Here is a 17233-nt window from a genome sequence, read left to right on the forward strand (position 1 = left end):
GGCCATTCTTCTCTTTGTTGACCCCTCAGAACACAGCGGGGTTACGAGGCTTTTGAGTCTCCTCGGGTCTGCACTTGACCTTGCAGCGTTGATATATCTGTCCTCCCTCTGCAGGGCCAGAAGGGGAACAAAGGAGACCACGGCAGCCCGGGACTCCCCGGCTTTCTGGGTCCCCGGGGGCCTCAGGTAAGCAGAGAACTCCCTGGGGGGCCAGGTGCCCAGCTCTGGTAGGAGTTTCCACCCACTGTATCTTCAGGTCCTCCCGCTCAGGTCGTGTCACGGTCACGTCATGGTGCCAAGGTGGCAGTGTGCATTGGCTGAAACAGGCACTCACGTGTCACCTGCGTGGGAGTCTCAGCTCCACCACCGGACCTTGGGCTGCTCTCATAGCCTCCTCTGTGCCTTAGTGTCCTCATTATTCCAGTGGGGATGTAAGAGCATACACCTGCGAGCATTAGGTGAGGTGATGGGTGCACAGAGCCCAGCAGCGGTGCCCAGCCCAGGGCATCCGCTGCGTAGGTATAGACTGCTTTAATGGTGGTTGGGCTGGGGTGGTGGTGCTAATAACGATCCTAAAACTTCGAGGACCGTTAGAAACCATGTTAAAGGTGGTTGAATTTGGGCTGCAGGGTCAGAACATGTAGGTATTTTTTTTTTGAGGCCGCATGGTCAGTCCGTGCTCCAGCTGGACCTTGAGTCCTGGCCTCCTGACTAGCAGGTGTGATACAGGGATGCCGTCCGGTGATCTTTGCCAGGTCTCTGGGCGGAAGAATGCTGAGGCATCCAAACGTTTCCAGCCGGGCTCCTGGTGCGTCCCACATGCCACGGTCCACACCGTGGGCTGCCAGCCACGGCATGAGGGTGGTATGTCCCCTGCAGGAGTAGGAAGCTTACCCATGTTCCTGTCCGCTCCCTCCAATTTAATCCTGGCCCCAAGGATGCCCCTACCACCCAGCTAGCCCAGCCACTCCCGTGGCCACTCCTCTTTTGCCCATTTCTACCATGTAGCCCAAGCCCTTCCATGCTGCATCCGCTGATTTTTACTTGAGGCCATTCACTCTGTTGCCCAACTGTTAATGGTCCAAGCTGCCTCCCCGACCCCCTTCCTGACCCCCTGGGAGCCATGTCGCTGCCAGGCACCCATTCTTCTAGACTTGCAACCCTGGTTCTTTCGAGTCATGCTGATAGCAGAGTACATATTGGCAAGTACAGCCTCTGCTCCCATTGTGCAGATGGAGAAACTGAGGCACAGAGAAGTCGAGGAACTTGTGCAGATGGAGAAACTGAGGCACAGAGCTCTGAGAACTCGAGAAAATTATAAGGAGATTGTCCAAGCTCACGAAGCCAGTTACGTGGAGCAGCCAGGATTGGAACCCAGACTGCTCGCTCTAGAGCCCAGTGTGTGTCTGGTGGCTTATTTTACACTCTGAGCCCACTTCTCAGGAGGACCCCCCACCACAGCTGGACACTCTGTAAAACCCATATCCCGGACGCCCTCTTGGTGGAGTCCCAGCCATCCCGTTGGCGGGGAGCCCAGAACCGGTGGCCCCCCTTGCCACTCTGGGGCGGTTTGTGCCTCCTCCCGCCCTCGCTGACTAGAGAACCTGTCAGAGGTGTCCTTGGTCGGCTGGACCATTGATTGCTGCCTTCGCTGGAACACGACTTGGGTGAAAATGTCTGCTTTGCAGACAATGTGCTGACGCTGCAGAGCCTGCTGATACCTTGTTCTGTCTTGTAGGGGGAGCCAGGAGAGAAGGGCATCCCAGGCAAGGAGGCAAGTATAGAGTGCGCCGCCTCCCCTTGGCCGCCCTTCCCTGTGGGGGACGCCGGAGCGGCTTCGGCTTCGTGGGCAGTGACACACACAGGCTCGTGGCGCCCGGCTGGGTCCCGCGCTCACTTGAGCGCCCCGCTGTCGCTGTGTAGATCCTACCTCGTTGTGCACGGGGACCCACCCATTCGGCAGCCGGTCCGGGGTGCCTCTTTTCGCTAACACGTCTCTGTGTCCAGTGTCAGTAAATCCTATCGGTTGCAAGTTCGAAATGCCACCGCTCTGTCCGGTTCTCCCCATGCCTTCTGCGAGGACTCCCGTCCAGGCTGCCACCATCTCCTGCCTGGACGATCGCAGTGACCACCCACCGCCCCCCCCCCCCCCCCCGTGTCCAGCCTTAGCCCTCCCCGCCCCCACAGCCCCCTCCCGCCCGCAGCCCCTTTGCAGAGCACACACAGGACCATGTCGCCTCCCGGGCTGGCCTCCGCTCTGCCCTCCCTGCCCTTGCTGGAAGCTAGGTGGCCTGGCTCCACCAGCTCCCCTCTGAGTCTGACCCCCAGGAGCTCTGCCTTTCAGCCCCTCAAACCTGCCAAGTTCTTTGCCAAGGGCTCTCATGCACACCGAGGCCCTTCCCAGAAGCCCTTGCCACGCCCCTCCTCACTCTCCGCTCCTTTGCATGCCTGGTCTTGATGAGCCTGAGGTCTGTGCCGAAACGTTGCCTGTGTGGACTTTTCCTCGGCCACTGGGACACAGTGACACCCCACTGTGCTGTGTCCTAGCACCCTGCTCTGTTGGCCCGGGAGCCCGGCGAAGAGCAGGCGGCAAAAATTCGTGATGAGGAACTGAAGACGGAAGGAACACAGAGAAAGGAGTTTCTGCAGCTGCTGGCGTGTCCATTTCCCAGCCCGCACACGCCCAGCGTGGGGGACAGCCATGTTCACTCTGAGCCTGGGGGTTACTCTCCTAGCTCAGGGAGGGAGGCAGGCGGCTTCCTTAAAGCCAGATCGAACGGCTTAGTGTGTCGCAGCCTCTGCCTCCGCCCGAGCCGTGCTGTCCACTCATGGGCATAGTGCTTGCTCTCCGATCCCTGTTTCTTCCTGCTGCCTAGATCGAGCGCAGGGGAAACGGCCCCAGCTCGCACTTCAGAGCTGCTCCGTGACTCTCTCTGGCTCCCTGTTGCCTATGGGAATGAGTCTGGCCTCTGAGCAGGCCCTGAGTTCTGCCCTGAGCCGACCCCACGCTCTCTCCAGTGTGAGCTCCTGCCTCCTGTGCCCCGTGCACGCCACGGCCCCAGTCCTGTCTCCAAGGCTTGGTCTTCACTCCTCCCTCCACCTACAGGGCCCGTCCCTACACCTCTGCCTGTTAGGTTTTATGTGTCCTTCAAGGCGCCAAGCCTCCCAACACACAGTCATGCACTTCTCCCGGGGTTCCCGAAGCATCTTTTCGTATTTCTATTAGAGAAATAAATGGGTCTGCCCTGTGTGTAAGCTGTGCCCCCATCTGGCTGTCAGCTGAGCCGCGAGCCCCGTGAGAACAGGGCTGTGACTTGCTCTTCTCTCTGCACAAGTCGAGGGCTACAGGTGCACCCGTGTGCCAGGGCTGATGTGACAGGTGTGACCCCATCTCAGAGGAGCTGCGGAGTATTTGTTCTACTTCCTTCCTTCTCTGCAGACCCCTTCTGTCCCTGCAGCAGGAGACAGGGCATGAGCCCCGGGCCGACTGCCCCCTGCTTCAAGCCCTGGAGTTTGTATTCTTGAACGGAGTGCACAGCAGGGTTTGGAGGGACACGGTGGAGTCCGGAGGTGGATAAGCACAGGACCTGCCTTCCAAGTGCTTGTGGTCCCAGGGGAACGCCCCTGTCACCTCATGTGGGGACAGTGGCAGTGAAGCGTCAGCTGGTGACAAGGGAACCCATGCATGCGGGCGGACACTGGCCGGAGGGCTTTGCAAGGGAGGCGGCAGAGGGGCTGGGGGCAAAGTGGGGTAGAGAGAGATCCCAGCTGCAGTGGGTCGCAGAAGCAAGGAGGGAGTGTCCTAGCAGTGAGGACCACGAGGCTGTGTACCCCATCACCGGCCCCAAAGTGACTGCCCTCCCGGAAGGGTGTGGGGTCCCTACCTAAGTGCCGGGCGGTCAGGGAGGGCTTCTTGGAGGGGAGGCCTGAAGGCCACGTGGGATTTATCCTAGAAAAAGGGACAGTGATTAGTCAGCTTGGCCACCACACCATTACCCTGGACTGCGTGGCTGAGAAAGACATTTCTCATGGTTCTGGTGGCCGGGAAGTCCAGGATCAGGGTTGTTGGCAGATTCTGTTCCACCCTTCCCTAATTACACCAGCTGGCTACCTGGTCCCTGTGCCCATTTCCCCATTTCCATCATGGGGCCACCCTCACGACCTTATCTAAACCTAAATAGCTCGCGGAGGCCCCACCTGCTAATCGTCACACTGGGGATTATGGCTTCAGCATATAAATGGGGGGCAGGGGGCACAGACCTTGTGTGCATGGCAGAGGGGGTGTGTTGCAGGCAGCAGGAAGATGGGCTGCAGGGGCCAGGAGGCAGCGGGACCACATGCTCCCTGCGGTGGGCAGTCACAGAAGTTCTTTGGATCAGCGGGAGGCAGGGCAGCCTGGCCACAGGGGCAGTGAGCACTTACGGAAGCCCACATCCTGCAGGGCCTCCTGGGCGTGTTTGGTGAGAGGGTCTGTCCCAGAAAAGGGCAGAGGAGGAATCCTAAAGGCGCCGGGCAGGGGCTGGTGCTGTCGGTGCCTCGTGGGTCTTGGCAGGAGTGGAGGAGGGAAGGAAGTTATGCCTACAAAGTCTGGACAGAGAGGGGCTCTTGGGGGGGGGGGTGCTGCTGACTTCCCCGGCACCCCTTGTGCTTGGCACAGGGTTGCCAGTGGGTGGCCCTGATTAAGTGACCCTCGTCCTTTGGACTCATTGCAGGGCACCCCCGGGAAGCCCGGAGAGCCAGGACCCAAAGGAGAAAGGGTAAGTGAGGGAGGTAGTTACTGAATGTGACCTTTGCAAGAGGGCGCGGGGACCCTGTCCAAGGTGGTCAGCCAACAACAGCCAAGCCTGGAGAGCTTGCCGGCCCGCTGCGCCCTGGAAAATCCCTGGCCCACAAAGAGATTGTTGTAGTGAATGTTGTTATTTTTCCTTTCCTTTTTTTTTTTTTTTTTTTTTTGGATGTTATTTTAAGGAGTAAAATCATCACAATTACAAATTCAAACGCAAGTGTTCTGAGACTTTGACAGATTTCCCTCTCATCCCGGACGAGAGCCTGTGTGCATGACGTGCTCAGCTCCCAAAGTGCCAATCTACCAGGAGCCAGATTTGTCACTGGAGGTGACAAGGGAACAGATTTTCCCATAATGAGTCGCCTTGGTGCTACCCTCACAAAGCCTCTCTTTCCATTTCATTCCTCCAAAAAACAACAGGGAAAGTTTTTTTGGGTTTGGTTGTGGGTTTTTGTTGTTGTTGTTGTTGTTGTTGTTTGGGTTTTTTTTTTTTTCACCAGAAATGCCAGTGTGGGAAGGAGGTGTTTTCGTACTCATGACAACTTCTGTCCTCTTTAGAAGAATCAAACATCTCATTTGCCCACAGCCCTCCATTTGGTCAGCAGTCACACTGTCACACTGTTGCACGATGTGGATGTTGCAGCCCACACCCCACACCCCACCCCCGGCTTGTTTTCCACGGTCCTGCAGAGAATTTATCACTGCTTTCTTTGCAGTTTGGATAGGTGAGGAGTTGGGTTTCTCCTGTAGGCTGGAGGAGACAGAACGATAGCAGCTGAGAATGTCAGAGATTGAACCCCCGCTGGATCTCTCTCCCTCCTTCCTTCCGAGCGACTGGATTCCTCTGTGCTAGGGCTGTTGGTTCCTAAGGATGGGACCAGGGAACGCGGCTGTGGCTGAGGAGGCATTGACAGTCCCCCACGCCAGTGTCATACAAGTGTCCCCGGGACCTAAGGCTGCCAGGGGTGGCCTGAGATTTGGCTGGCAGCCAGGGAGTTCAGACCGCAAATCTCTTCTCTGATACCTAATCAATAAATGGAGAATTGCCTTCTCCCTGTTAAGTGGTTTAGTGGAACATTGCCAATCCTTTGCCCTCCTGGGAACGTTTGAAATCTGGGACGAGTCCTCCCCCTGCAAAGTGATATTGAGACATTTAATGAATAGGAAATGCTGTACCGCAGCTGGGATACGGCCTTGGCATTCAGGTGCACGAAGCCCTGGGACTCTCACTGACCCCTGATCGCCAACCCGACAACGTCCCCATGAAATGCATCATGCCCTTAAGTCAGGCCTGCCCCTGGGATTTGGCTGAATTAATTTGAAATTCACCGTTCTTTTCGTTACTGTTGAAAAAGCTTTAGGGACATATAGTTAACCATTGCAAATTGCAAAAATGTGGCTGCAGTGAAAAGCAGTGTCCTTTATGGCCCCCATCCCCTTTCCCAGGGTCCATCACTGGACATTTTCTTTCATGTTCCAGCCCTGTGGGTGTGTGTGTGATAAATACGCATCTGCCTTTTGTTAACCCCCTGGAACATATCAGACTTTGTCCATCATTTGGCTCTTTTGTTTCTCATTGGAGCATCCGTGTTGGAGGTAGTTTTGTACCTGTAGTCTGCTTTTCCTTGGCTCTGGGCCACGTCCATAGCCACGTCCCATTTCCAGCTACCATCTTGCTCCCCCTCTTTCCCTGTGTTGCTTCCTGCAGCACTGGAGTCCTGGTAAACCCTGAGCTCGTCGAAGTGGCCGCCTATTTTCAGACACACCAACACGCGGGACTTGCTGGTCAGACCCACACTTGCACATTGGGCAGAGGACTGGATGGTCCCGTGGTCGCCATGGCTCCCAAATCACCGATCCAGGGCTTCGAAGTCTGGGTCAGGGATGGGGAGCAGAGCGTCCCGGTCAGTGTCATCCCATGTGGGCCCAGCAAAACTGAGAATAGCAGGAAGTCACCTGCAAGTGGGGCTCCTCCATCTAAAGAGTAGCTGTGTCTGTGCAGCTGACAGCAGACCAGCGGAAGTGGCCCGCACCCCCGGGAGTCAGGTTCAACAGGCAGATGGAACCACACACACTGTGGTTGGAAATCAGATCTCTCCTCTTGTCCTCTGCAGACTACCTGTGTGACTGAGACAGGTGGCTTTGTCTCTGGAGCCCGTGTCCTTACCGTGTCCTTACCTGAGACACAGGCGTGAGAGGACTGAGGTCTCCCATCCAGCGCCCCAGGACGGGGGATGAGGGGGCCCCCTACGCTGCACACACCTGTCTGTGCTGGGTATCCCTGCCAGTCCTCTGCTCACTGACGTGCTTCTTCCCTCTAGGGAGACCCCGGGAACAAAGGTGACAAAGGACCCCCTGGTGGGAAGGGCCAGCCTGGGGACCCTGGAATCCCCGGTCACAAAGGCCACACAGGCCTGATGGGCCCCCAAGGACCACCTGGGGAGAATGGACTGGCCGGGCCCCCGGGGCCTCCAGGACAGCCAGGATTTCCGGGACTGAGGGTAAGGATGCTGATGTTGCCTTACACTTGGGAGATGCTGGTGAGGTGTGTGACCATCAGAGGGACCAGGTTCTAGATCCCCCCCATCTGGGCCTGCCCGTCCCTGCCCAAGGTGGGAAGGAGACAGTCTCCTGACTGGTTTGTTGTGATGACTAGGTGAGATAGTGTGCACAGTGCAGGGAGTGCTGGAGAGTATAGTCCCTCTCCTCCTCCACCCTCTGCTCCATGCAGTGAGTCCTCAGGCCTGACTTCTTCAGGCTCCGGCACCAGTCTTCCCCGGGACCCAGTGTAAAAGTCGACTAAAAAGCGCACCAGCTCTTAGCCGTATGAGCATCCCCCATGGGATGCGGAGGGCTTGCCGATCCGGCCAATGCCTGGGTCTGTCATTCCTCTTTTCTCCCTATCTGGGGCACTCACTTCCCCTCTGGGTCTTACTTTTCCCAAACATGAAAGGACAGGCTTATTTAGAGCAGTGTTTTTTCTTGAAACACGTTTTATTCTAGTGGCAGAACTCTCGTTTTACACAAACCTGTACCATGAGCACACATGGGCTACAGAGGAAAAAAAGCAGAGCTACCCTGGTGTAAGTGGTTGTGGGGGAGGTGGGTTCCTGGTCAAGGTGACCTCACCTTCCCCCCTCTGCAGCCCTGTGGTCTCCTGGGGGCCCTCCTGTCCTCAGAGCACAGGCTCAGGTGACCTCCAGTGTCCCTGCCAGCTCTGACCCTCTATGGTTCTGTCACTTCCCGGTGGTCTGGGGCAGCCAGAAGCTGGGCTCTCAGTCAAGTCCAGGAGGGGGACTGCAGGGCACGGGGGGCGGCGGGGGGAAGCTTCCAAAGCCCTTGCTGAATACTCCTGGTCCTGCTGCCCTGCGTAGCAATGGAAGTCCTGGGACCGGCATATAAGATTGACCAGGAAAGAACACCGAGAATAATGAAGTGGAATCCAAGTCATGGTCCTACTGGGCACCTCCATGCCAGGTGCTGGGGCTGCAGATACGAGTGCAGGGAGACCCTCACCCTGAGGGTGGACACTGCCCTGATCCAGCAGGCATGGTGTGAGGACTGCTCTTACAGATTCCTCTAAGAATCACGTGTCACCCTGTGAGCCCAGGGTGTGCTCTGCTCCCCTGGCCCATAGACTCAGCTTCTTTGAACCCAAAATCAGGATTGTCAGGCACGTGGGTAGGGCCAAGGTGAACAGAGCAAGGAAAACCAGACCCAAGAGTGGCCAAGCGGCTGGTGAGGGAAATCGAATATGAATCCATGCAGGAGGCAGCCCGCGGGCTGGTCTGGAAGTAGACGGGACTTCGGCAGGGAGAGATTTGGGGCCAGAACCTCTCAGGTCTGGTGCTGGGGAGATGGCTTCTGCAGAAGACGTTCCAGATAAGGAGCGGGAAGGACAGAGAGAGTGCCAGCAGAGGCCTCGGGTGACTGTATAAGATGGGAGGAGGCCGCTTGCGTGGCCAAGGGAAAGGGAGCCAGTTCTGGGAGTGATAAGGGTTGGACCAGGAAAATGTGGTACGCGTTGTCTGTGCCTCCTGGATTCCGGGGCCACCAGGGGTCTGGGTGGCAGGAGTTCACGGGAAGGTAAGTAATTCCGCCTCCCGTCCCTTCCAGGGGGAGTCTCCCTCCATGGACACCCTGCGGCGGCTCATCCAAGAAGAGCTTGAGAAACAGCTGGAAAGTGAGTAGCTGACCACGGCTAGCCACGTAAAGGCCTCTTGAGGGTCCGGGAAGCAGTCCCTCCTTCACCCTTCAGGACCTCTGCAACCCGGTTTGGAAAAGGCTGTAGGAGAGCAGCTCACATGTAGAAACCATGCAGAAACCAGAGGAACACCGTGCAGGCCCTAGACCCACAGACCCCTCTCGGAGCCTGTCTTTACCTCGCTTTAACGCCTCTCATGAGGGAAGCTCACCATCCACAGAACCATCTGTACCACCGTCGGCCATACATCCTGTGCGTTCGGTCCCGAGGGGAGCAGGGACACACAGTGCTTTCAAGGCACTAGATTCCTTTTAATCCTACTGTAGTGGACTTATTGTGAAATCCCAGTCTTGCATGAGCCCAGCACACAGCAGGTGCTCCGGGAGGGAGCAAGGTCGGAAGCTAGTAGTAATGCCAGCCTGCGGGGCCTGCCGTAGGTCAGGTGGTGTCCTAAGCACTCACAGGGTAACTCACGGAAGCCTCCCAAAGGTCAGGAAGCATGTTTGATCGTTAGGAGCGGAGATGCTGAGTAACTTACCGGAAGCGGAACATCTGGTAAACGTCTGAGCTGTGCAGGCAGCCTTTGCTGCAAAATCCCTTCTCTTAAGCACCACCTTCTCCCACTTCCCTCTGTCCTGGAAGCTGTTAGGAGAGGAAAGTCGTTGACAACCTATGATAGGGAAGGTCAGACATCTATAACTCTTCCCAGACCCAGATGGATGAAACAGGAAGGCATATTCATTCACATGCTCGTGTGTCAGAGTTACTTGCGCCCAGCATATGTCAGACTCTGAGTTGGGTGTGGGGACAGGGCGTTGGACGAGATGCTGCCCATCCCAGGCCACAGAGTGTCCAGGCGAGCATGGTCCCTCTCCACACGCAGGGCAGCCAAACACGATTACCTGGGGCAGATGGCAGGGGACGGGGGTTTGGGTGGGGCTGTGGGTTCCAGAAAGGAAGGCAACCCAAGGCTGGGATGGTGGATGCCACTGGGTGGGGGTCACATCCTGAGGTCTCCCATGTGGGCATCTCTGAGCTCTGCTTTCTGGGTGTTAGATTTACCAGTGGCAGAACTGGCCTCTGCCCTTGGGGAGTTTCCAGCCCAAGAACAGAGACAAGACCTATTTGGGAAAAGTTCAGATGGAGCATCTCCTGGGCAGAGTCCTTTCTTCCAAACAGCCTTTTGAAGAGGAAGCATCAAGTCCACTTTAAGGATGAGGAGATCAAGGCTCAGAGAAGTTAAGCCCGTTTGCTCGGGCCTCAGACCAGACCGTAGCCCGCCTGCCACCTCGTGTGCTGTGGGAGGACGGTCCCAGGGCTCTCAGAAGACCCCGATTCTGCCCTGGTTTTACCACCCAGATGCCGGGGGCTCGGGTGACCCCCCCCCCACCTCTCTGGGTTCTGTCACCCACCTGCAAGAAGAAGGGCTCAGGCCTGACCATGTTTGACTCTCTCAGCGGCCACCAGATGGGCACTGTGTCCCCACTGCGGTGGAAAGCCGTTAGACCTCTGTTTTTGTTTTTGCTTTGTTTCTAACGTTATTCAGTTTTGAGAGACAGAGCATGAGCAGGGGAGGGGCAGAGAGAAAGGAAGACACAGAACCCGAAGCAGGCTCCAGTCTCTGAGCTCTAAGCACAGAACCTGACATGGGGCTCAAACTCACAGAGCACGAGATCATGACCTGAGCGGAAGTTGGACACTTAACCAACTGAGCTACCCAGGCGCTCCCCTCTGGGTTTTTGTTTTTTTTTTTTCAACCGATTCTGTAATCTTAACATTTTAAACATGTAAGGATCCTAGACAACATCACGTCCAGCCCTTCAGTTTATCGATGAGAAATTTACTCGGATAAGTCACTAAATCGCTTAAGTGGCTTTGTGTGAGCCACTTAAGTCCCACCGCCAGCCTCCATTTCCCCAGCTGGCAATTATTACAACTCCACCTGCTGTGGGGACTGTCACCACTGGCAGTCCCGCCCTGTTCGGAGACACCAGCGTCCCCGGAGCACAGTCTTAATGCCTTACATCTTGTCCCCATCCTCACACCCAGCTGGTGGGGTAGGTGTTACTTCATTGCCTCCATTTTCCTGACAAGGACGAGCAGGCTCAGAGAGGTCAGGTAGCTTGGCCGAGGCCCAGAGCCCGTGTTGGCTGCACTGCTGTGCGCTGGCTTATGTTGTTGGCCTTCTGTGCTGGTCTCCTTGGTTCTGAACTTCATGGTGAATTGCCAGTTCATGTTCTGTCCATCACCCTCCGTCCTGAACATCTCTGTTCTCCCTCCTCTGCAGCCAAACTTGCCTACCTCCTGGCCCAGAGGCCGCCGGCACAGATGAAGTCATCTCAAGGCAGACCTGGGCCCCCGGGGCCCCCAGGAAAAGATGGGCTTCCAGGAAGGGCAGGCCCCATGGGCGAGCCAGGGCGGCCCGGGCAGGGGGGTCTGGAAGGGCCGTCTGGACCAATAGGTCCCAAAGGTGAGTGGGGACCCTGAGGAGCCGTGCTTCACGCGGAGGAGGGCTGGGAAGGAACCGCACTCCGGCCAAATGTGCTTAATCTATCCCCTCTCCTCCCCCTGCAGCTCGGTAACACCCTGGGTTTGGGCATCACGTAATATTTTCATACTTGACATTTTTGGAAGATTATGCTCCCGCCAGGAAGATCGAACCGGCTCCCTCCCAACTTCCTTGTTCTCTCCTTCTCCCCTGCTCTAGCTGCAGGGGGTATTGCAAAATGCCCTCTTGCCCCCTCCCAGGGTAGAGCTAACTGAGGTGAGAACTGCAGTCTCCAGGCACATGGGGCATTGGACGCCAGCTTTAGAATTGAACAAAGTGGCTTGGAGCTGTGGCTTAAAAGGCTGCTACCTCTCCTGCTCTCAGACAGAAATCTCATCTGGGCATGGGCCCTCTGGACAACAGCAGGTCTCTCCTCCAGGGGGTGGCACCTGTCCCCCTTAGTGCATGGGGGCAAGCCAGCCGGAACGCACTCTCTTTGCAGGCAGGCAGGTGGGAAAGCAAGAGGGAGAACCAAAGCCAGCCCATCAACCTGATGATTCACTGCTCTCTGGGGAGGGGTGAGCACGAGGTGGGGGAGGGGTGGGGGGGGTGCAAAAAACACAGGATTTCTGTTGCCACTGGGGTATAGCAACATGGATGCCCCTAACATCCTCCTCTTTCCACCTGCCAGCTCCTTACTAATTCTCCATTCGTTCGTTCATTCATTCATTCATTCGTTCATTCATTCATTCGTTCATTCCCTGTGATGTTTCTCCTACTGAAAAGTCTTTTTGTTAAATTTGTGTTCAAGTCCTATCTCTTTGGGTACATAAAACAAAATACATGAGATAAAGTCAACAAGAAAGCATATAGCATAGAAAACATCAGACTCTGACAGAAGACAGACCAAATGTGGTAAATTACAACAATAAATAAGAACAGAATAAAGTCTCCATGAACTAGCAAAATATTTTTAGTTTGCAAAAGAAAATATGTTGCATAAAGACATTTCTGGAAACAACACAGCAAAAAAAAAAAAAATGAATGATGAAAAAAAAAAGCTGAGAGCGTGTAATCAAATCTGTACAGTATTAACTCAAATATAATCTTGAGTTTCCTCCCAGGGGGAAGGGACCCTCCCTCTTCTGAACTTCTGTTGTACTTGTAAATTGCTATGATGGTCCTTAACACATTCTGCTTCCTTTAGAATGTTCTCTGTGCCCTGTTTCATCTTTTACTGGATTTCAAGCTTCATGAGGGTAGATCTGTGTTAGCAAATACCTGTAGGGTCCAGAGTATTGGGTTGTTTACTGTTATCACCCAGTTCCTACAGGTTCAGGTGAAACGCTGTTACAACACAAGGTAGGGCAGGCATTTTCAAGTGGATGTAGGTGGACGTGTGCCTGCATAGGAGAGGGATGTGCGCAGGGACCCCAACGGGCGTGTATATACAGAGAGGGCGTGCGGCCGCATGGACCCGTGTATATATAGGGCATGTGGCTGTGTACATCCGGGTGCTGGTGTTTGAGTGAGTCCTTATGTGTATACGAATGTACGTACATATTTGCTACAATATGCGCAAATGTGCCTACGTGTGTACGTAATTGGGCAGTTATGTGCGTGAACACATGTTTATGTGTAGCTGAGGGTGCATTCGAAAGTGAGTATATGTGAATGAGTGTGGGGGAGTTTGGAGTCCCAAGTGTGGACCGCGTGAGAGCGAGGGGGGTTGGGGCGGAAGGCTGCAGCGGCCGTGGGCTGACCCCGCACCCGCTGCACGGTGCGGCTCCCTGCCTGTGCCCTCGTCACGGGTCTCCACCACCTAAGGCGCGTGTTCCTCCCACAGGTGAGCGAGGAGCCAAAGGAGACCCGGGTGCACCTGGAGTTGGCCTCCGAGGGGAGATGGGGCCGCCGGGCATCCCAGGTAGGGAGGGCGCCCGGAGTCCGGGGTGGAGGGCATGGAGGGAGACACCCCGGCTCCCCAGGGACGTCTGCAGAGAGAGGCCGGGTTCAACAGAGAGGGGACAGGAACGCTGATTTGTTTTTATGAGATCTTTCTAAAAGCCCAGCTTCTTGCTGAAAAAACTGTACTATATCCCATGAGTTTTTGAGGCTTATCGTATGAAACGACCCTGAAGAAAACGGAGTTGGGGTTACAAAAGCCCGGGCAGCACCGGGAACCGCGTGCCCCCTTAATCCTTCCCAGTGCGCGTGAACTCCTCCTGCTGCCTCACTATGAACACATGATGTTAATGTTGCTCACGGCAGCATTTTCTAAACTCGCTGGCACGTGTTGCCACCCCATTACCAATTCTCAGAATGCATTTTGGGGCCAGCCGGCAGGGTGGGCAGCAGGCCCGGCTTGCCGGGGGGGGGTCTGCCTTCCTGGGACACGGGGCTTGCCGTTTTACAACCTGGACAGCTCGGCCGTCCCGCTCAGTGGCCGCGTGGGGAGGTCTCTGCCGCCCGGCAGCGCCGTGGCCGGAGATGAGAGGTTATCAGTAGAAGGTGGCAGAAATGAGCCTGAATTCTTGCCGAAATCCACCTCGCCCGAGTTCCCGTTTTTATTCACATCTAGTTTACATGCTCACCCGAGGTCATTTCTGAATATGAGGCCCACAGGTAATTTTAATTTTAGTATTTAGTATTTAGGTCTTCTCGATTTTCTGAATTTCCTGCACTGGACATGTGTTGCCACTCTCATTAGAGAAGACAACTGAAAATACATCATCAGCCTTAATTGTTGACAGCTTGCCTACTTTCCAATCGCTTATAGTATTAAGAATAGTTTTTAAATAAGGCAACTCCAAATAAAGATCAAAAGGCAGAACAGAGACCGTTTAGAAAGGGGAAATAATTGTACCAGCGTGAGGTTGAGATAATGACTATACTGAAGTGGTCCTGGCTGAAGGCATTAATGACACTGCTGGTCTCAGACTTGGTCTAGGCAGGGCTATAGACTAAATACCTACTCCCAAGGCATTCATGAATTTTAGAGATCATGAAATGTCTAAAGATCTATTTAACGGGAAAATCTACTTTTTGTCTCTTTTATAGGAAGACTCAGGTTTTCTAACATGATGACTTAGGAGGTAATAGGATTAGCTATAACACTTAGCAGTGAGCTTCCCAGTGGCCAAAGCAAAAAGGGAGATAGGCTGATTATTTGTGAAATTATAATGCTTAACGCACGGAAGAATAGAATTTGTGCCATAGGTAATATTTCTGAGCCTAAATTTTGGGCTGTCAGTTAGCTGCATCCTATTTATGTTTTCTTGGACCATGACTTACAGAATAGGTTAATACAGTCCAAATATGCAGCTCACATTTAACCTACAGATAAAGCCCAGAAACTGCAGGATATCTGAGACAAGTTGGATACTGGGTAATAGATACTGGGAATTGGGGATGATGGTTAACTAGGAGGGATGACAATTGAGATTCATCTCCTAGAACCACGCAAGAGCATAGAAAGCCGTGTTTCTCATCCGCCTCATGTCCCTGCCCCCCGTCCACCCTTCTCTTCCTCTCCAGCAGCACCCTGATTGCTGCCCCAGTCCAAACAAAGCCACCCCCTGTCCTGCATATTCAGGTGGCCCTGCTTTGTGGTGTCCACATGGATTACTCTACCCCGGGCGACTTCTCAGCCCATGGGGCATTTTCTCTGGGCATGTTTCTTGTCCTCGGTTCACACTGAATGGGAGCAGTGGGAGCAGGGCTCATGAGCCCCAGAAGGGTCCTGAACACCTTCTGTTTCTTTCTCTCCTTGGACCAGGTCAGCCCGGGGAACCTGGCTATGCTAAAGATGGGCTCCCCGGGGCCCCCGGCCCTCAAGGGGAGACGGGACCAGCGGGACACCCTGGCCCCCCAGGCCCGCCGGGGCCCCCTGGCCAGTGTGACCCCTCCCAGTGTGCCTACTTCGCCAGCCTCGCTGCCCGGCCAGGGAATGTGAAGGGCCCCTAGAAGATTCCGGAATGCCAGGAGGTGGCACTGAATTTCTGAAACTTGAACTCAAAGCCTGATAAGAAGCCAGAGGTCTTGAAACATTACAGTCATGTGTTTTCTTTTTTCTTTTTCTTTTTTTTGTCTTGCTTTTATCATTTGTTTTGTCTTATTTTCTTGAAGGACCTCAACATTATTAAAACCAAGAGATGCTGCCGGTCGGTCAGATTATTATTAATATTATTATTGTTTATTATTATTATTATTGTTATTATTATTTCATGTAATAATGCTCCACGAGTTTTCCCCTCTCCTCCGAAGCTGGGAGAACTTGATTGTGGGGCAGCGGGTTGTTTCTGGGTTCTTCCGACAGCCCCCGTCTGGAGTGGACCTGCCCATCTTGAGGAGACTCTTGGTGCTATGACACCCTGACCAGACCTTTGCCAGATTTACCTCTTTCCTCACAAGGAAACTAGGAAAGTTACGGCAGTGGGCTTCCATTCTCCGCCATGCCCAGGAGAGACACGTGAAGCAGGAGGAGAAAGAGCGTGCAGACACCAAGGACGTTCTCCCCTCCCGCGGGGAAGTGCACTTGGAGAGCACAGGCTCGGTCCTTAGGGAGCAGACACGGCCACCTCAGTGCTTCAGGCTCGAGGACGCAAAATCACGGCACTTGACTTGGCAAAGGCTCCTTGGGATCCTGTGTGGGGGCCGAAGACAGGAAAGCCGATGTGAAGCCGTGGACGGGACTCCTTCCAGATCCTCAGTGTTGGTTCCACTCACTTGAATTGTGAAGTAAGGGGGTCCGGTGGCCACTGCCGTGATTTCCGGACGGTGGGCTGGCCGGGGGTGGGACATCTGTGCCTCCAGGGTTCTGCCTCGGAAATAAAGCGCATTGGGTGTGTGTGTGTGTGTGTGTGTGTGTGTGTGTGTGTGTGTACCTGACAGGTGCTCAATAAATCTGAGTTTCCTCTTCGGCCCTGCATGACGATTCTGTTCTTATCTCCGGTGTCCGCCTGCCTGTGAACCAAACCCCTTAAGGCCTGAGATGAATCATTGCGTTCTGGGGGGCGGCAGGGGGACTGGGGCCAGGCCACATGCCGATGCACAAGAGGGTGGGTGAGGATGCGTGAGCCAGCTCCGGGGCGATGCACCGTCATACCCCCCATCGGGGCAGCTCTGTTTTGTCCATTTTGGCGGAAGCCTTTTCCACGTGCCCATCCGTGCAGGGTCACAGTGAGGAGGGGACACAGCCAGGGGGAAGGCTGGTTTCGGCAAAACTCGGGGCATCATCCTGCCCTTCCAGGGGCCAGCTGATTCACCATGGCCTGAGAATTACTCATTCAGCACAAGTTCATGTCTTAACTGATTGGTTAATTGATCCATCCATTCATCCATTCGATCACCCAGGCAGTCACCACTCGCAGACTAACATATGCTTGTCAAGCACTTCCTTTTTATCACCTCTGTGCCACATGCTTCTGATTTGGGAACCCGAGGAGTTGGAAGGTTCCATGCATGAAGAAGTATACTGCAGTGATTTTAAAATAAGGTCCACAGCTGCCCTTGTCCAGTTGGTTGGTGCTGAGTCTGGGGGGTGGATGGGGAGCGGGGTCCAAGGGCAGCCGGGTGCAGCGCCTGTCCCTGCACACAGACACCCCCTACCTGAGCCATTTTCACGTTCGCCTGCTCAGTTCATCCTGACAGCCATGTAAGTAAGACACAAGGGCTGGAGGGGACAATGTCAGCAACCTTAGACATCCTCTCATCCAGCGACTTAAACGTTTTTGACCATGATCCACAGCAAGAAGTA

The 17233-nt window shown here is 54.8% G+C and overlaps 1 protein-coding gene across 3 annotated transcripts in view; it reads left to right on the top strand.

Annotated features, from left to right (window-relative positions):
• The window catches only part of COL22A1 (collagen type XXII alpha 1 chain), a 260760-nt gene extending 244355 nt beyond the window's left edge, over positions 1–16405 (top strand). For all 3 annotated transcript variants that reach the window (XM_086695892.1, XM_086695894.1, XM_086695893.1), the window contains exons 57-64: positions 115–186; positions 1739–1774; positions 4713–4757; positions 7108–7287; positions 8903–8969; positions 11278–11460; positions 13325–13402; positions 15254–16405. In XM_086695892.1, the coding sequence (XP_086552018.1) occupies positions 115–186; positions 1739–1774; positions 4713–4757; positions 7108–7287; positions 8903–8969; positions 11278–11460; positions 13325–13402; positions 15254–15441 (849 nt within the window). In that variant the 3' untranslated portion in view covers positions 15442–16405. The remainder of the gene's footprint in view (positions 1–114; positions 187–1738; positions 1775–4712; positions 4758–7107; positions 7288–8902; positions 8970–11277; positions 11461–13324; positions 13403–15253) is intronic.
• The last annotated feature ends 828 nt before the right edge of the window (positions 16406–17233 follow it).

This window comes from Puma concolor, chromosome F2, assembly GCF_028749965.1.
Source record: "Puma concolor isolate L17-30 chromosome F2, mPumCon1.1.hap2, whole genome shotgun sequence".
Lineage (NCBI taxonomy): Eukaryota > Metazoa > Chordata > Mammalia > Carnivora > Felidae > Puma > Puma concolor.